At 47.7% G+C, this 21,144-nt stretch overlaps 1 protein-coding gene across 1 annotated transcript in view; it reads left to right on the top strand.

Moving 5' to 3' along the window:
• HSD17B4 (hydroxysteroid 17-beta dehydrogenase 4) overlaps positions 1-21,144 on the top strand; it is an 883,985-nt gene that overhangs the window by 219,308 nt on the left and 643,533 nt on the right. The window contains exons 6-7 of the mRNA XM_086961070.1: positions 17,156-17,202; positions 18,619-18,703. Coding sequence (XP_086817196.1) covers positions 17,156-17,202; positions 18,619-18,703 — 132 coding nt within the window. The remainder of the gene's footprint in view (positions 1-17,155; positions 17,203-18,618; positions 18,704-21,144) is intronic.

Consider the following 21,144-nt stretch of genomic DNA (forward strand, 5'->3'; position numbering starts at 1 on the left):
TCGAATTTACAGTTTTACACACGGGGAAGAGCTCCGCGCTGGCCCGGCTTCCTCTCAGCCCGCCTCTCACCTTCCGGCGCCTCGCCTACTGTCAACTCGCCGGGCAGGGCTTCACTGGGCCTCCGTTGCTGGGCAACGCTCTGAGATGCGGCTCTTCCTCCTCACGCCGATGCCGGCCACCTCAGAGAGCACGGGGAAACTAAGGCCGCACACGCCCTCTCTGCAGCAGATTTGAGGTCAGAAGCGGCAGGTGAAGGAAAGCGCAAAAAGTGCCCTGCGGCCCGAGGTCCGTTTCTTCTGTATTACAAACCTCCCGTGAAATGAGCTCCACAGCAGGCTTGGGGGAAATAGCCTAAAAGGGACAGTCCCTACCGTATTTTAGGACAACCACCAAGGTGAAGTGGATTAGGTCAACAGACTTGGGTCCCTTAGTTTGTGGTAGATGCCCTCCACCCTCCCACTTGGCTCACTAGTCTTAACCAGGGTTCTCCTCACAGGAGGGGGAGTACCAAAATGGGGCTTTGCCTCTGGGTCGAGGATAAAGGCAGGGCCAGGTCATCAGACCAGAGGGGACGTCAATAGAAGAGGGTAGCAGGCCCAAAGACAGTCAATTCCCTCCTCAATGCGCCAGCCTCTCCTATCCACAGCCTCAGCTCCTGACTGACCCCACTCCTCACACAATGACAAAATGGCCGCCCAACATTCCACCTTTTATGGCCTGGGCAAAGAGAGTCCAGAGTGGACCAGAAGGTTCTGAAACCCCTCAATGCAACCCTATGGCCCAGGTCATGAGGTGATTTGGACAGGCCACCATTTTGTGTTTCCTACTCTTCCTCCATTTTAAAGGAGCCCTTCCGCCACATGGTTAATCAGTAACCATGGGCGTCCAGAGACCTAAGGTCAACACCAAAAATGTGTAGTGGACACACAAAAAACAGAAGGCAAAAAGAGGATAACAAAAAAAAATATTAGGAGGAAACACCCATAAGGCTGACCGGTCTATAATCTTTACAAGCCCAATTTTGTACCGGAGCTTGACCTATTTCCTAGTCAGTTATGCCTTTGTCAGACGCCCAAGACAGATCAGGATAAAGACTCTCATATCGTTTGGGTAATATATCTTGCTTGTACACTCTCTCCTCATAAAATAGGTTCTTTCCACTCCGATAAGATTGCGACCTTCGATCGGGATGTTTTTCTCGTTCATCTCTCACTTTCTACTCTGGAGATTTACCTTTTTCGTCTTTGTCTCTGCGTTCGTTATATTTCTCTCTCCCTCTCTCGAAATGTCCTGTATTTGGGAGATTCTTCTCTGTCTCCGTCTATCTTGATAATCCCAGAATTCATCTTTTCTCCCCCTTTGGTGACCTTCCTCACCACTTCCGTCTGAATCTCTTCGGTCATGATCTTGTTTATTAACTCTCCTGCTCCCTTCCTTCCTATCTAGACCTCGCTTTCGATACATGTACCATAACTTAGCAGTAGGTTCTCCGTCAATCTCCGCCACACTCACCCCATCCCTAAGTAGGGCAAGAAACATATCTCGTCTACTCAGTCGATTATTATCTGTACGAACTTCGGGTCTAGATGGTCTTTCTGCCTTCATCCATTCTCCTAGCTCGCCTAACTCGCGAACCGCATCGATCACCTCAGCCAATCTATTTCCTGTCTGATTAATTAACAATGTCATCATCACCTGCTTAAAAGCCAGGGGAGCAGTACGAATGATCTTATTTCTCATGGACGTATTAAGCCCTCCCTCCATTAATCTGTGTGCAACATCTAAGAAAATAGAGGTTTTCATCACATCCTCTTTCAATCTCTGTGTTGCATCTCTGTGTATACCATGGTTTCTCATTTACCCGCCAGTCTGATTCAGTGGGGTATTTATGACTACAACCAGCCACAGCCAGTTGCAACAGGCTAATTTGCGCGTCACTTTCCTAACGTCTAAAATGTTCCTGAACAGTCGGGTCTGTGCTTAACGTGCAGAACTTCACTGCATCGCCATGGTCTAACATTATGCCTGCAGCACCCAAATCAAAGATTGAACCATCCAGTTAAGTAAACTCTCACCAGATTTCTGCCGAAACCTGTCTAAGATGTCATTGATTTCTTGTTGGGTAAAATCCTCTATGCTATCAAGAGGTACCCCATTAGGGTGGTTAGGACCACCCTGCCATTTTCTTCGATGAATCGGTTGCGCTTGCACTTTCCTGCGCACTTCTGTTTTATCTTCACTTTGAACTTTAACAGGCTCTGCTCTGTTATTTTCCTCCTCACCTGATCCTGGAAACTCAGAAGAGTCCCAGATATTTCCATCCCACTTTTCAGGATCCCAATTGAGTCCTGCTTTTGCAATAACTAGACGTACCTTCCTGGTGTTGACTCTGCCTCGTTTATGTCTGTATTTGTATTTAGCGATACGCACTGCAGCTCTTTCTGCAACAGTCTGATAAGTCTCCAACTTATCTGAGAGCAATTTATTCTGACAACTCAACAGCGTATTTGCATTCTTCACTTCTACGTATTGTTCTTCAAATTCTTTACACTCACGCTGTATTTTCACATATTTTTCATGCACTAATCTATAAGCGTTTAACAAAATCCATCGTCTTCGTCCTGATATATAGGAAGCTCCTCTCCCTTCACTACCGGCAGTTTCTGTAAGCATGATACTACCTGAGCCGGTTCAGCCTCAAGCAAACACGAGTTCCAGTTTTCATTCAAACCCGTCAAATTAGTCCACTCATGAGCCAGTACTCCATATGGAGTTGATTCCCATCCAGGAATCTTTACAGGTAATTGAAATTCGGTCTTTATTTTCCTAGAAAACATAATGTATCTTTTCATTAAGATTCACTCAGCCTCAACTCTGCAATTGTCACGACGCCAAAATGTCATCGATTTTCCCCTGCACACTTTCGGCCCGACAATCCTTTTGAGTCACGACGCCAAGATGTAATGACTGATTTTTCCTCTTCTTCGGGTGTTTCAGCTAGCTATGCAGTCATTACTCATCCGAGTCCCTTCCCAGATTGCCTAAGAACACCACACTTCAGAATACCTACCTGAGAAAGGAATAGCACAAACTACTAAAGATGGAATAAGTCATAGCTCCGAGGGTGTGTATAGCAACGTCTTCCGACGAATCAGCAACGTCTCCCGACGAACAACGCGTACCAACGTGAGCAACGCACCCTGGTGCGAATCAGCAACGTCTACCGATGACTAACGCGTACCTACGCGAGCAACGCACCCTAGTGCGAATCAGCAACGTCTCCCGACTAACAGCGCGTACATACGCGAGCAACGCATCCTGGTGCGAATCGGCAACGTCTCCCGATGAACAACGCGAGCAACGCACCCTGGTGCGAATCAGCAATGTCTCCCTACGAACAACGCGTATCTGCACAAGCAACACCTTCCGGTGAAAAATCAGTACATCCCTTGTACGCTATGTTGGGTTGATCTACTAATATTTCTGGTATTTCTGCTTAGGAGCCGATTTCCCTTCCCTATCTACAATTAGGGAAATAGCCCATCCCTCTGTAAGCACTTGGTAAAAAAGGGGCCCGACCTTCCTTTACAAAGAATAAGGACCAAATACACATTCCAAGGGTCTTTATTACATGATAACAAGGTGACAAGAAAGAAATAATAACTAAATATCAACACGTATATACACATAGAACCTGAAAATGAAAGGCAAAATTAGATAAAGTTAGATCTACATGGAACATCTCACCATATTACTAGGCATCTGTAGTTTGAAGAAGGGTCCAACTCTCTCTCTCTGTCCCTCTCTGGTTAGGCCAGGACTCTCTGTTCCACAGACACTACTGCACGTCTGCACCGTGATGTTTCACCAGACCGCCAAAGCCGCCAGACCATCATCTCACCCTCACTCTTTCACTAATCTAGAACGTAGCCCTTTTTCGAAGCTTCTAGAAGAACCCGCCTACCGCTCTCATAGGATTCCTGTACCTCCTCGTACCAGGTCCACAACAGCAGCTGGCCAAGCGTTTGTTATGGCTCCGGCGCGGAGAGAGCACATTCCACCGATAAGAACCGGTCCGTACTGGTTCACTGCTAGGGAATAACACATTGAAACTAAAACATTGCCTTTCACCTAAAGAGGTTCAGCAAGATGGTGTCAGAAAAGAACATGGCATCGCTCGAGCACAGGCTTTTAGGCCCGAAAAAGAGCAAAAACAGTGTGTAAGGCAGCATAAAGTTGTCAAAGTCCATAGGCAAGCCCTGCAAATAGGTGGAATAAGAGTCAAAACTACAACATATGCTGAGATGGTGGTGGGCAATGGTCATAACCAAGCCAATCATTACCAGGATTTCAGTCATTACACCTACCTAAGCTGACATATCAGTTGCAAAATTACCTTTTCGTTATTTCTCTGTTTTTGTTTCGATAAGTAGATGCTACTCTGGGATGCTCGCTGTGGGGGCAGGAGAGGTTGTCTGTGTTGCCCTCAGAACCTGCTTTCAATGAACATATTTTGGTGGTATTGTTGCGGACAATATATATTCCTATTATTCCACATCTCACCTCCTGATTCGGAATGGCTTGTGGTATGTCCAACACAGCGACCAGGCCTTTGCGTCAAAGAGGGGGGCAATGGATGCCTTCCCCCTATTGGAGTGCTAGCATAGCGAATGGGGGTTGCATTCTCTTACGCCGGCTACACTGTTGGCTTTCAGTTTATGGAGGGGCTCTTTGCAGCAAATGGGCTGGGGGAGGAAGTTGACAGAGTGGATGCCATTGTGGCAGTGTAGTGTGCTAAAACAGGTGGCGCAGTAGGAAGGCTTTCGGAAATGGGACACAATCGGGTTCTCCACTCTAGAAGATGTGATGGGGGCACTGACTTGAAATCGTTCCACTAGCTGTAGACTGATTTTCAAGTACATCGTAGTCTGTTCCATTGTAAATTACAGCTCTGTCACTCCTTTTAAGCGGGACATCACAGAATATAACTCACTGGAGGGTAAGCTTCCCCTGGGGGACTTGGGTGCTCACAAATTGACAAAAGTCTACCAGACGCTAGTCACGAATAACTCCACCACACTGCGTACCTTCCGGGTGACATGGGAAGCAGACCTTTGTGGATTAGATAATGACGATTAGATAGAAGCATTTGGGGTGCCATGCGAGGTGGCCATTTCGGCCCACCTCAGATTAATACAATTTAAGTACCTCCACAGAGCTTACTGCACAAGGCATCGCTTGGGAGTGATTGACTCCATAACATGCCTCTGATGAGGGATTTGAGAGAGTGCTTTCCTTCGTCCTGTGTGCAGTTGCACACAGCTGAACAGGTTCTGGTGAGGTGTGACTCCTGTGGGGGATTTTCTCTCTTGGACCATCCCCCTTTATCCTAAACTGATTCTTCCTCTCAGTACAGAGGGCATGGGGGGGGACAGATATAAGCGACTACTCCTGTTCCTGGAATTTACCCTGGCAAAAATGTATATAGTCAGAGAGTGGAAGGCGTAATCCCCATTATCCCTTGCTGCTTGAAAGGAAGTGATGGACCATTGCATGGGGCTGGAGGTTACAGTATATCCGGGCCAGGGCTGCCCTCAAAAGCACCCAAAGGTGTAGGAGAAATTAGCTGATTACAGGGTTTTGTTTTTGGCACCCACTATCACAGCACACCCAACACTAGAGGCAGAGATCTGGGGATATGGACCTGGTGTATAGGGTATTGATTTAATGCTATATATGTCTAATGCCGGTCTTGAGGGGCATTTATTTTGCTGCTTTGTGTTTGGTGGGGTTCAACAGTGCATTTATTCAGTTTCTGGTTATAGATGTATTTAATTTCTTAACCTTTGTATATTTCTTGGCCTGGGTGGTCATGTTCTGTTATAAAAATCCAGTAAAATTTGTGTAAAAAAAAAAAGACATGCTACACACAACTGACCCCAGGCAGGCCGGCATAAACGGATAGCCTTGGAATCTCCAGTTTCCAAGACAACTAAGAATCTTGTGACATACCTAGAATGCAGTCGCTGGAATTCTATCAGTCACACAAGCATTACTAAATGCAACATTTCCCTTCCTAAAACAAAAACAATTCACTATAAAAGATCATTGAACAGATCTGTAGAAATACTTTGTATGCCATGAAATTCTGTACATCACAAGATCTGCTACTGACAAGTAAGATAAATACTAAAAAACATAGCATGGCATGCAAACTGCAACACATTACAAATACTGATGTTACTTACAGACCTAATCCTCACATTTCTTAGGCGTAACCTTAGTGCGAACACTGCGTCTCTCCTTTTCTTCAATCTCGCCCTTATTTTCACCTTGTACATATTATTTGCCATTGTTCCACATTTCAGCCTCAACCTCAGTTCATTTAGTGACTTTTCGTGTGTCACCCAACATTGACATGCACATCCAACACTCTTTTTGGATTACACCATTTTGAGGCACCCTTCTTAACCCCAGTTCCAATTTGCACTATAATCTTTTCTCCCTTTTTTGAACTTTTTACCTTTTAAATCTGTGTTATGTTTTGAGTATATTTCTCTTGATATTGTTCCCCATCAACTCCAAAGCAAGCTTGTTCAGGTTAACCATGTTTGTTCTATTTATCCACTGTGGCGCAACCACTGCTCACACCACTCTTCCTTTCAACAAATAAAATGGATCTTTTTGTGACAAACTGAGCATTTTTCTGTTACTCCATAACCTGTTTCTTACTTCTTTTTCCAAGTTAAACACCTGCCCTAAGCTAAGTGTATGTATTCTCCCAAAACTCAGATAAACCTCTTGACTAAACCATTTTCAGAAGGATATATACAGTGGTTCTGTGATGTTTTTTCCTTCATGCTTGAGAAAAGATTCAAATTCAGCACTAGCAAACTATGGCCCATTGTCTGACACCACTACTTCCGGACATCATTCTCTCTGGAATATTTCCTCAGAAAATTCTGTGACATTATGGGATTTGATGTCCTTGACAAATGCTAACTTTGGCCATTTTGAGTAAAGTCCACTAGGACCAGAGCAAACATGCTATCAGGTCCCAAACACTCAAAAGGCCCACAAATGTCTATCGCAATCCTTTCACAGGGCCTCTCAGGAAACTTCACCGCAGTAATGGGCATTTCTGACACTTGGTAAATTTTGCGACTGCATACACACGGCTCACAATTCCGCAATACCTCTCTATCTGCTTGTCCGTGCCTGCCCACCAGAAATATTTTTTAGGCTTATCTTTTCATTGCTGACATATCCCTGTGTCCTTGATGCAAACGTTCCAATAATTTGTGGCACTGGGTAAGAGGTGCAACCAGTCTGTCGCATTCACCACAGCAACTCATCCCATACTGTTAAGTACTCGCATAGTCTTTCCCTTTCCTCCTGTGTCAATCTCTTCTGATGGGTTAACTTGCGCATGAATAATTTTAAGTTTGCATCATTTTCCGGATCATTCATTCACTCATCCTTCCATATAGCTCCCTTACATGCGAGATCAATCTTTGCCTCCACCCATCATCTTCATTGCTACACACTTCACCCTCTAAGGTTCATTATCGCCTTTTTTTTAACAAATCTTTTTATTGAATACATATATGCAGTATACAGTACCATACCCACAAAGAATGAATGGTAAAGACAACAAAGCATTCATTTACAATTCCTCACATCCTTGGTACATTAGGCATTCCGGATCTTATCCCTCTAGCCTCCCTCATACGACAATACTTACCCAATCAAACGTCAGGCCCCCCACCCTCCCTCCCTTCCCCCCTACAATTTACAGGCCCCTATATACCTCCCAGTGGTGCCAGACTTTCTCCCATTTCTTGGGGCATCCCCTGCCCTCATACCCCACTTTTTCTGCAGCACAGCACCAATCTAGGTCGATCTTCCATTTATCCACTTCTGGTGGCAGAGCAGCCCCCACGCCGAAACAATGTTCCTTTTGGCCACCATTGCTGCCACCATGAGCCAGAGTTTCTGGTATTTCGGCCATGTCTGTTCTCGCATTACACATATTATATGCCATCTGGCATCAATGGTGATTTCTTGTCCTAAGACTTCTGACATCACCCAGATTACCTTACCCCAGTAATGATGTATAACTGAATGATGTATAACTGGGCATTCCCAAAGAATGTGGAAAAATGTACCTTTTTGGTCACAACCCCTTATGGTATTATCTGTATGTATGCGTCCAAGATAATGCATGAGCGTGCTCGTGGAATAAGACCTGTGGAGGGTTTTTAGTTGTACTAGCCTGAATTTCGCTCTAACCGCCACTTCTCTCGGACATTGTATGACCTCTACCCAATCGTCGTCCTCTAATAGCCCTATGTCAGTTTCCCATGCCTCCCGTATTGCCCTTAAGGGGTCCGGTGAGTTATTAACAATCTTCTTGTATGTGAGGGACAGTGCCTTTTCTGGTATTGGATCAAGTAGGAGCCGATCTTCCAATGGACTATATTCCTATATACGATCCCCTTCCCTCATGTGCTGGCGGAGTGCGTGCCCCAGCTGCATATATCTATACTTTTCCGCATCTGTTAGTTGAAACTCTCGCTGCAAGTAGTCGAACAAGATGATCTCCTGCCCCTCCATATATCTCCAAGGTCGGCAATATCCAGCAGTCTCCATTTACTGAAGCCCTGCAGTATGCCGACCTCCACTAACCTATCACTATCCCATAGTGGGGTGTGCTCTGTCAATTTACTGTCCCACCCAAGGAATTTATTAGCACCAGTCCATGCCTCCAACACCATCTGTGTATTTCGGGGCATAGACTTTCTGGCCTGTTTGCGATACAGTGCAGCTGGATAACCTCTAGTGCTCATCAAGAGGTGGTCGACTCGTTATGCCGGATCATTCCGGTCTCCAAAGATCCAGTCATTAATGACCATCAGCTGTGATGCCCAGCAGTACTTTCTAAGGTCTGGTACAGCCAGGCCACCCTCATATACTCCCTCTGGAATTTGACCAATGCTATTCTCGCACCACCTCCTTCCCACAATAGTTTTCGCAATTCACTGTCCATCTCTCGGAAGAATCCGTCCTGTATCTTGTACGGAGTGTTCTGGAGGACATATGTCCTACATGGCAGTGACATCATTTTAAACAGAACCACTCTCCTCATCAGAGAGAGCGGTAGCGTCCTCCAGTGTGCCACGTCTCTTTTCAGACGTTCCAGTTGGGGCAGCAAGTTACTTGCTATGAATTCTGTCGCAGTGTTGGCGACGGTAATGCCCAAGTATTTGAAACTATCTTTCACTTGAAGTTGAATCCCCGTGGGGAGAGCGGTGGTGGGCCATCCGAGAGCATAAATAGGAGGGACTTATCCCAGTTAATTTGGTTGCCAGAGTACCCCCAATTAATTGAAAGATTTGTAGGAGTTGGCCAATTTTGAAACAAGGCATAGTCGCGTGTAGAAGAACATCATCCACATACAAAGAAATTTTCTCCTCCCATTGCCCACCACCAATGATCACAGAGGCCACTAGGTCCCCCCACACCAATGCCGCGAGCGGCTCCAGTGCCAATGCAAACCATACTGGGGACAACGTACACCCTGTGCTGGGTATCACGACAATGTTGGCTGTCCGTTGATCCACCGGCAGGTGACCCCTGTCTCTAGCCTCTTCAAACATAGTCAGGATGTGTGGTGCCACATCGCTCGGCATGGTCCTGAAGAGCTCCGCTGGTAGGCCATTTAGCGCAGGGGCCTTACCTGCCTTTAAATCCTGGATCGCCTCTTCGATCTCCTCAACCTTTATATCTTTTTCCATGTCCTCCCTGTCCTCATCGGGCAGTGTGGGTAGCCGGATGTCAACCAGCAGTTCCCGAAATTCCGCTGCCGTCCTGGCGGAGTTGGAGGCATACACCTCCTCAAAGTATTTCGCGAATGCCTACGCTATCCCCTCCCTTGTAGTATGCATGGCCCCTGTGGAGCACATATTTTGGCCACCCAATTACGTTCCTTGTCCCTCTTTTCCAACCAGGCGATCATTTTGTTGGCCTTTTCTCTTGGGTCAAACACTCGTCCCTGCGTTGCCAGGGCAGCGGCCTGTGCGGAGTTGTCTGCAAAAATCTTCATCTCCTGCTTTTTAAGTTCAAGTTAGTGTGCCAGTGGTGGGTCCGCCTCCTCCCCAGCCAGAACCCTAGCCTCTATAGCAACGACATCCACCTCCAGCGTATTCCATTGGATAATTTTTTCCTTTCTACATGCCTCTAGGCGGGCTATGATATGCCCATGTGTTGCCGGCTGGAAAGCCTCCCATAGGGTGCATGCCGAGTCGACCGTCCCCTCATTTTCCTGAAAATACAATTACCCCCTCTCTCTAGTTTGGTCAGCCAGGTCTTTATTCATGAAAACCCAGGTATTTTTTCGGGGTGGCAAGACATTTGATCTCGTAGGGCCCTGGAGGGTCACCTCCACTGGCGAATGATCTGAAACGCATCACGACATGATGTGGGCAATCCAGAACCGCCCCTCAACCTTGAAGGGTCAGAATAGATCCAGACGTGAGTAACTGCCATGCATGGCTAAATAGAAGGTATATTGTCGCTCTCTGATTATGAAGGCGCCAAACATCCACTAGGCCTATGGCCTCTACAAAGGTAAGAAGCAGCTCCTCCCCCTTCCCTCTTGCTGCCTTGGTTACCGTAGCTTTCTCCGAATCCATTGTGGAGTTCTTGTCCCTCCCCTAATATTAGGATTCCTGACGGGAGGTCCACTAGCAGGGCCCCTATTGCTGACAGCGCCTCCGAATGTAAGACTGATGGTATGCACCTGAAACTATATTCAGCGCCAGACCCTCCCATGTTCCAGTAAGTGCCACATACCTTCCTAAGGGGTCATGCCAAATCTTCCTCACAACCAATGGAGGCTGGCCTTGACCATTATCCCCAGCCCTCTCGAGCCAGTTGTATAACCTGAGTCTACAGCAAGCTTATAGCTGTATCGATCCGGTGCTTTGTACCGGTTACCTTTTAAGGTGCGTTTCTTGGATTAGCGCCAGTCCTGGGCAATGTCTATGGAGATATTGCAGAACGGCAGTGCGCTTAATATGATTGCCCAAACCGTTGACATTAAAAGACAAAGTTCTAAGATTATGAACCCCCCTATGTTCCTCCATGCATGAAACCCGTCTTACGGAGTGCCTGTCGCCCTTAACTGAATAACTCGGGGTTGGCAGGCGCCGAGCAGATAGAACACCATCCCTGACATCCCGCACATCTTTAATTTCTCCCAGTTCTTTTCCAGTCGAGACAAGCATTCCAAGTCGGCCATAAGCCAATAACATGTCCCAATGGATCCAAATATATGCATGTGAGGCTTGAGCTACTCTATAGTATAGTATAATTCTAAGTCTGGGGTGTTTAGACTCCCCATTGAGTAAATTAACATCAACGTCTCCCACTTCACCCTCGGTTGTTTGCCAGCCCATGCTAGCCTGATCATTAAGGATCTCATTGTGGTTAATATATCGGCAGGGAGTCTCATGGGTATATTTAGGAATAGGAAAAGGAATCTAGGCAAAACAACCATCTTCATAATGGATATGCACCCCAATAGTGATGGAGGAAGTTTGCTCAATTGATATATGTCTTCCTTGAGTCTGGAGACAGCCCTCCCAAAATTCTCTTGAAGCACTATACCAGGGTCTGTGTGAATTTGAACTCCCAGATAGCGTAATGAATCTGTGGACCACTGCATGCGAAAGTCGAGCGGTAGCTGGGATGTACTATGGGTGAGAGGGAAAGTTATGGATTTTGCCCTGTTAATTCGGAGTCCCAACACCTGCCCAAACTGCGTACCTTCTGAAAGAACAGGACTAAAGTTTCTCTCTGGCTTGCGGACATATATCAAGGTGTCGTCCGCATATGCCAACACTATTAATCGGTATCCAGGGAATCGCACTTCCCTGTGTCCATGGTACTCCCTTAACGCACTGAGGAGAGGTTCCGCTACCAGGGCATGCAGCATTGGGGATAGTGGGCACCCCTGCTTCGTACCCCCTAAAATAACTATGGGGCTAGTGCCTACATTGCCCACCCTCACTCTTGCCTGCAGTGTCGTGTAGAGCACCGAGACCAGCCGAAGAAACACCTCCCCCACCCCCACTCTTTCAGGACTCCCTGCATGAATACCCATTCTACTGAGTCAAACACCTTTTCGGCATCAAGGAACACTGCAACAGTTTTAACTGCTGGGTCTATCCTTTGAACGGTTCCAAATATAGTGCGTAGATTGTAGGTAATGTTGCATCTGGGGACGAAACCAGGTTGTTCCTGTTTAACTACCTTTGGAATTAGGGGGGGCTAAGCGGTTCACCAGAGTTTTGGCAAAAATCTTAGAGCCTGATAATCCATGCGTTCCTCATGTTAGGGGGCATCTCTCCTGTTTGCACCATCTCCTCATACAGATTCATCAGATGAGGGATGAGTAATTCCTGAAAGGCCTTATTAAACTTGACTGTGAGGCCGTCCATTCCTGGGGTGCTACCTGTACGCATAGTTTTAAGGGCGCTTTGAATTTCAATAGAATGAAGGGGTGCCATAAGATTTTCTCTGTGCTTGTTGATGAGCCATGTCATTTGTGTGTTCTCTAAATAATGTTGGATTGCCTGATTATCAGCAGCGGTCTAAGTTGAATACAGCTCAGTATAATATCTATGGAATCTGTCAGCCACCTCCCTTGTTGTGGTAAGTTTGTGTCTTGTCTCGTCAGCGACTTCCAAGACTATCACTGACTCTTTATGGTTGTACGAGTTTTGCTAACGTCGCCCCAGGGTGTTCCCCCTCCCCGTAGGTTTTAGCTGTCTCATATTTACCTATGGGTTTCACCTCACCATTCTCAGTCTCATGGTATTCCTGAAGGGCCTTTTTAATGTCATCTAGGAGTGTAATATCCCCAGACCATTGATGGGCGTGCTCTAGGCGAGCTAACTTTTGCCTAAGCTTTGACAACCTGCCTCTCAATGCCTGGATCACTGCTGCATATTTAAATATAGTCATGCCCCTGACATAAACTTTAAATGTTTCCCACACTGTGGCAAAGCTGCCCACTGAGCCTATATTTGTTTCGAAAAACGCTTCCATCAGCTGTATCAATTCTGACTTAAACACCTGGTCCATCAGAGAATATGTGTGGTATCTCCACAGGAAAGGACCAGCCTTCCCTGCACAAAATTCTATATCCAGCATAACAGGGGAATGGTCGCAATAGGTTTCTAGGCAGTGGGTCACAGGCAGTAAGTAGTGGGCACAGACTCCTGGAGATCAGCCAATAATCTATTTGAGTATATGTATTGTAATGTACAGAGTAATGTGTGAATCCTGCAATATCTGGGGATCGCTGTCTCCAGATGTCCACAAGGCACAGTTGATCAATTACTTCCGGTATCACACCGGCAGCCACACACTGGGCGCTGAGGGGGGCCTTTGGATCTATATTTTTCTACGTTTAGTATACAGTTAAAATCACCCCAGCCTCCCATATTATCGGGGAACCTTCTTCGTGCATCATTAATGAACCCAGCACCTGGTAAAACTTTGGGTCATCATCTTGGTCATGGAATCAAGTTTTATACAGTGCAGCATGAAACTAGATCTCTGGTTAAGCCATAGTTAAAACCCCCTAGCGTGTGATGTAAAGCCTGCAGAATAAACCCTACCTTGAAAGTGTCTATTTGATAGCATTTTTCTGTTAGCAGTGAGTTGCGTCCCCTGTAGCAGAGCTATATCAATCTTATGCCGATTTAAGTATGCTATAACTTTCTGAGTTTTCCTAGGCTCATTTAATCCTCTCCCATTCCAGGTCAAGAACTGTACTCCATTACTCGTCTTCTGTTTTGGTTCCATATTTGCGATGTCTCAAATATCTCTTACCATGTGCTCTTCGGGATATGTGGCCACGTGACCGTCTGCCATGTCAAAACACAAACAACTTTAGGCCCCATTCAACTGTAAATCCTTCTCCCACGCAATGCAGACCCAAACTTTGCATAATCGACTGTCTACCCAGCCCCCTGCCCACGTCCTACTTACAGGAAACACATTTACCTTCAAAAACATTACTGACTCACTGTGGATCACATTCAAGGGCGGATATTTTCAACATCAGCCAATCCTGCAGCCCAGCCACATCTTTTGGTATATATGGTAGATAGCTTCCCCCTGATCATTAGTATAACAGTTTACCCACCTGCGGTCTGTGTCATGGTCTGCCATTCCTGGCCAGGTTAGGGACAAATATCAATAGTGAGCGAGTGGGAGGAGGGGGCCACCCCAACCCCCACCACGCCAAAACTCCACCCGCAAAAACATATTTAGCGGGTGTTTAGTTCAGACCACTCATATAATTGCCCTGTTCTGAGCCAGTATTGACCCCGCATCTTCGCTAGAGCTCATTGTGGTGCCTTAACACCAACTATGCATTCCTGCACTTGCTGTGTAAAGTCAGGGTAAATGGAGATAGTCATCCCTTTGTGTCGTAGATCCTGCAGTTCTCTGGCTCTATGGGGGGCCATGTCAGTCTCTGTAATTAGGGTACTTCGCGATAATAGGGTGAGGTGGACCTCGGAGCCAGTGATCACCACAAACATGTGAAGAAATTCTCCCTGCCCAGTAGCTCGGCCAGCAGCTGCTCTAAGTAATGTTCCATATCTGAAATATTTGTGGACCTGATATTCTGACAATGCGGATATTATTGCGCTGTGAGCACGCCTCCAAGTCCTCCACCTTGGCTTGAACATTTCGCACCAGCCTCTCCATTTTGATTTGTACCTGTGAGCTCTCCCTTAGTGAATAATATGCATCTCACACTCTTTGTTCGACTGCGTCTAATCGCTATGTGTGTTTATCAACCCTTTCAGACATTCTGCCCATACGGTATGAGAGTGCGTACATTTTCCCGTCTATTTTGTTCAGACTATTCTACATGGGGGCCAGGATCTGCTTCAGATCTATATCCCCAGGTGAGTTGCCTTCCTCCGATCCCGATTCTGACAGTTTTTTTTAGCATCCCGGTGCCTGGGTGTCTTCCTTGGTTCAAATTGCACCTTAGGCTGTGATTTATCAGTTATGCCCTTTGTTGTTAGACTGCGCTGCTGATTTCAGTCAGTAGGGAATAGGAAAATTGAGCGAGGTGGATGCCTCACAGGTGCAATAATGTTCACTAGACAGCAGAGTTTGTATAGGACTGGTGCAAACTGGCTGGGTAGCTCCCCCACTGCGTCGTGTTGGTCGCTTTCAGGGCAATGATCTTAACTGACAATGTTGCGTGCAAGGAGATACGTTTAACTGCAGCTGTTCCCCCAAGGCAGCCGTACTCATGTTTTGCAGGTGTGAACCAAGCAAGGGCTTGTTGAGCCCAATTGCTCACAAGAGGACTTAGCCAGCCCAGATGCTCCCTCCGATTTGCAGCGCACTTGCAACTCCCCGTCACAACACCCTGGCAGCAGATGATGACAGTCAGTCCTGGGGGTCAATCTCAATGGGGAAGGGAAGCGCCAACGGTAGACACCTCTGTTTGGCTCATGCTCCTGGCAAGGGCCTCGCAATGACCTCCCACTTTTTACATGATCGGTATGCCTTTGTCACGGCTCACCAGCCGCAGACAGGGAACACCGAGGCCGGCCCCAGGGTCCCTGCACAGCTCTGGTCCTCACCTCCACGCCCACTGCAGCTGTGGCTCCCCCTCTTTCGGTATATTAACTGGCCTGGGAAGGCCTCTGGCAGTTTTGGTATGGTTGCTGTGTGTGCCGGAGCAATGTCTTGTGGTTGCTGAATATTGAATCGCTCTGTGCAATGGGCGATGTGGCACTCCCGTCTGGCGGCCCTTATATGTAGTATTGTAGACAGCGCGAGGCACAGGCCCCGGCAGCCCCCTCCTCACCTCCATGTGCCGGCCGCAGCAGACAGCTTCTGGGCAACAGCAGCCGCCCCATCCCGCCTCAATTTTCAGGCTACTAGTAGGCATGGGCTGCGATGGCGCCGGTCTTTGAGTATGCCCCAGGGAGGCCCCGCCGCCCCATGACCGGCCGCACCCTGTCCATGATGCGCAGTCCTTTCTCTTGGGTCGCGGCCTGCCGCCTGCTTCGTGAAGGGGGCAACACTTCCCCCGACACCGACAGGTAACCAGGTATGGCCTGCTCATCCCAGTTCAGGCCTCACTGACACCCTCAAAACCGCAAGCCAGCGTGTAGCGCTCTGTCCCCACCGGATTCCCTGTCCGGCCTGCTGCAGCCTCGGACATCGGCTTCCGACAAGCAGGATGAACTGGAAGAAGAAAAACTCCACCTGGGTCTGCGGGGACGTCAAGGACGTCTGTTTACCGACCATATGGTGAGTTTTTCCCTTTTGGGAAGCAGGATAGTTAAAGGATTGTAGCCAGGCTTGCAGAGCTCTGCTAGCTTGCGGCCATCATGGAGCCAGACAAGCTCCGCCCCCAAGACTGAATAATTTAGAGGAGGGGGGAAACATACAATGGTCAGTCACCAACTGTTTGGGCACCATCTTTCATCCCTTGTTCCGCACAATTAAATTAATACATAAGACAGGCACTGGTTAAAGAGATAGTACAGATTCCAACAATTTTCTAAAAATGAAAGTGTGGAGCAGGGACACCTCTTTACTCACAGCTAAATTGAGATGTAGTTTAATTTAGGTTAATCCAGGGCAAGCGACTTGCATAACAGGGAAGGTTCTGTGGCTGTTTGGAGGAACTACCTCATTGAAGTGATGGGTCCCTATCCAATAGTACATGTGTTTTAAAAAAAATAATGCTGTCATATAGCCAGTGAGGGTGAGGGGCACTTTGTATAATCTGCATCGCTATGCTGGAAGCACTGTGCGGATTCAGTTACAGAGACAGAGATTGAAATGACTCCGCATTAAAACCATGTAGTTGCTTACTTTGTTTTTGCGGTTTTCAGAGAGGTAGCAAAAGTCAATGAGGTTCTTGTAAAGTGGCGTATTATATATTTCACATATTAATTGCTTGCACATTTCTTTGGGCCCATAGCACATAATAATACAATATGGCGTGACTTGGTATTGTGACCATTGAAAGAGTTTTCTCATTCACAGTATTTTTCTTCGTTTGGTTAAAATAAGTTCCTGTTCTCTTTGGCATTGCAGGATTTTGAGAGATCGCTCGTTTCCAAGGATAAGTGATGCTGATTGGGGTGAGTTACTTTTTTAGCATTTTTTTTCCGCAATTCTTTACTCTGAAAACACCAGAGTTTTTATCATGAGTTGGGCAATATTTAGGTCAGAAATTCTGTACCAGCAGATATGATATTGCAGGGTGTTTTAGTTAAGGGGTTCCGTATTTTCTACTGAAGTGAGACACTTGGGAAAGGGGTGTTTGCTAAGAAAAAAGGATTTACCTTTTGACATCATTGTTGCTAACTCTTATGCCAATACATTGTTGTGCGAATTGGACAACGTCTAAATCGCATGAAAGGAGTGTAGCTAACACAATCCAACCATTCTGATATTTGCATACTTATTTATCTTCGCTTGGCAAAGTTTGCCAGATTTTCCTAACCAGAGTCACATTATAGTATCTGGTGTAAATGTCATACATTAAAACCTGGACTCTTGCTTTTAAGCCTTTCCCCTTCTACATTCAGGATGTAGTATGACCATCTCTTTCCAGCGTAGATCTCCAATTTGAAATTTGTGCAGCTATCAACATGTGTGGACATTTTCAGCTGACTTACCAAAGTATCAATTATGGTGCCTTGAACATAAACCAACCTTATTGGAGCTGTGAAGCATGCTACACTTTTTGGTAGATGCAATCTAGGAAATACCTCCATGAAACTTCTATCCCAAATGTGAACTTCAACCGGTCACACACAGTATTTGAACACATCTACTATTGACTTGCTGAAGTGTAAAGAAAGCTAAATTAAAGAATATTGTTTTTACTTTTCTGAGAGACCTCCAACCATTACAGCGCTTATGGGCTGTGTGCTACATGCAGTGGTGGTCCTGGAATACTAGAGTGTTTCCATCGGCTTGTCACAGCATCTGGTATGCAGTAGGGAGTCTGAGCGGCTTGAACCTCTTGTGTAGGGGGCCCTTATGGCTTCCCTGTGGATGTTGCTGGAGGACTAGAGCACCTTGCATTCTAGATTGATAACACATGCAGTTCCAACACACTGTGAGGTTGCACGCCACTCACTTACTCTACTCTTTTCCCAGGCAATACCTCTAACCCTCTTGCTTATGACAGCAAGTTGCATGCGCACCAACCAACAACACATTCTGTCAGATAAGTCCCAACACCAGGTACGCAGGAGGGTGTCAGGGCTGCTTCTACGGGTCATGGCATGCTAGAGGGTGTGCAGCACCCGGCATGCTTTAGAGAGCATTAGCAAGACTCATTTATTGCTTTCTTCCATTTTTGCGTTGTGTTCTACAGCTTCTGTCTTTAAACAGTAACTCAAACTGCAAACTGTATATAATACACATTTAAATTTTGAAAATATTTTGAGATAATACTTTAATTTAGTGTTTTATTTCACAACTTAAGCTACTTAGTATAGAGAATATTAGCTTCTCAGTTAATCGGTGAATGCATCCCCTTTCAGATATCATTCAAAGAGTGCATTTAAGAGGGTCATTCTTGGTGTCCAGAGCGGCATGGAATCACATGAAGAAGCAGAAGTATGGAAGGTAAGTTATCTTATTAGAATTACTTGTCATTAGTTCTTGTGACAGAAAAACTTTTTTTATAGTTGTATTTGTGAAGTTAATCTGCTATTACTGTAAACGGTATCAGTGGTAGCTGCATACTGAAGAAAGCGAAACAAGGGTAGCTCTTTTGGAAATGGGACCTGCCTGGGATTTTTGAGATGACCTCTTACATAATAGGGTCTTGAAATCATAAGAGTTCCTCAATCTTGAATATACCCCAGGTCACCCCCACGCCGCACGGCTCCTCGTATTTGCCAGAGTCTCTGCCCTCTGCCCTCTGCTTCGTCTCTGCCGAGGGTTCGCCCCTGGCATCCGGTGACTGTGTTTTTTTCCGTCTGTGCTTTTTGCTGTGTATTTTATATTGTAATTTTTTGCTTCTGCATTGTATTTTCAGGCGCTCCTTGCGCCCCTGCCCTCTGTACCCCCCCGCTCCCCGCTTCCTGCCGCCGCTCCCCTGTGTCCCGCCCCCTTTTCTTCGGTTCTCCCGGCCCTCGCCCATTGGCCACCCGCTCCCGCCTCCCAGCTGCTCCTCCCTCCCACTTGGCCTCTTATGGAGGCCGCGCGGCGAAGGTGAGTGTGACCTGACCCCAGGTCACCCCCACGCCGCACGGCTCCTCGTCTTTGCCCTCTGCTTCGCCGCTGCCGAGGGTTCGCCCCTGGTATCCGGTTACTGTGTTTTTCCCCCTGTGCTTTTTCCTGTGTATTTTATATTGTAATTTGTTGATTCTGCATTGTATTTTCAGGCGCCCCTTGCGCCTCTGCCCTCTGTGCTCCCTGCCGCTGCTCCCCCGCAGCCTGCCCCCTTTTCTTCTGTTCTCCCGGCCCTCGCCCATTGGCCACCCCGCTCCCGCCTCCCAGCTGCTCCTCCCTCCCACTTCGCCTTTTATGGAGGCCGCGCAGAGGCCGCGCCTTTGGCGTGCCAAAGCCAAGCCCGTCTGCGCCGTCCGCGCCTGGACTGCGCCCAGCGCTAGAACCCCTGGACCCCGCGCCTCCGCAACGCCAGACTGCACTAAGACGCCAGCACCCTCCACACACTCAATGCCGAACGAGACCACCCCTGCTACCGGGCAACCCCATAGCGCACCCAAGGGCCCTTCGCCTGCCGGAACTGCAGATTCACCAGCATCCAGCTGACCAAACCACCGACCAGAGAACCCAACCACCTCCGCTGTATCCTCATGCGTCCACTTCACCTTCAGGAAACCCACCACACACCACCGCACCCAACAGCTACCACACCACTGCTGGGTCAAGGTCACCAAGGACCAACTGACTACCACCCTCGCCCTGAGACCATCCGCCGACCCGACCCACCCAGACACCGCTGCGACCAACCTCAAACAGTGGATCAACGACTGCGCCAACACCCTTGCCCCTCTCAAGACCTCCACAATCAACCACACCAACAAGAAAGCCGCCTGGTTCACGGAAGACCTCCGTATCTCCAAGCACATCTGTCGGAAGCCGGAGAAGAAATGGCTCCACGACCAAACACCCGACAGCCACACAGCCCACAAGAACGCCACCTGCAGACACCACCAACTCATCAGATCCGCCAAGAGAACCGCCTTCAAGGACCGCTTAGACAACAACGCACACAACACCAAAGAGCTCTTCAACATCGTGAAAGAACTCTCCAACCCCAGCTCCAACACCAACGACATCCCACCATCACAAGACCTGTGCGACTCCCTGGCCACCTTCTTCCACCACAAGATCACCGACATCCACGATAGCTTCAACTCCGACACCCCGGCACCCACCACCGAGTCCACCACCCCTGCGACCACCACCCGCACCTGCCGCCTGACCGCCTGGTCCAACGTCAGCAACGAAGACACCATCAAAACCATGAACTCCATCCACTCCGGATCCCCATTTGACCCCTGCCCTCACCACGTCTTCAACAAAGCCCGCACTACCATCGCGCCCCACCTCCGAAAAACAATCAACAGTTCCTTCGAGACAGCAACTTTCCCAGAAAGCTGGAAGCACGCCGAGATCAATGCCCTTCTGAAGAAGCCCAAAGCGGAGCCTAAGGACCTCAAGAACTTCCGGCCTATCTCCCTGCTTCCGTACCCGGCAAAAGTAACAGAGAAGATTGTCCACAAACAGCTAACCCGCTACCTCAAGAACAACAACATCCTGGACCCCTCACAATCCGGTTTTCGCAGCAACCACAGCACCGAGACCGCCCTCATCGCCGCCACTGACGACATCAGGATTCTGATGGACAAAGGAGAAACGGCCGCCCTCATCCTCCTGGACCTATCGGCAGCCTTCGACACAGTCTGCCACCGTACCCTATCAGCACGCCTCTATGACGCCGGGATTCAAGAGAAGGCATCCCACCTTTCCACATCCTTCCTCTCCGTCAGAACCCAGAGCGTCCGCCTCCCACCCTTCCGCTCGAAATCCAC

Source organism: Lissotriton vulgaris, chromosome 3_1, assembly GCF_964263255.1.
Source record: "Lissotriton vulgaris chromosome 3_1, aLisVul1.2, whole genome shotgun sequence".
In the NCBI taxonomy this organism is placed as follows: Eukaryota; Metazoa; Chordata; class Amphibia; order Caudata; family Salamandridae; genus Lissotriton; species Lissotriton vulgaris.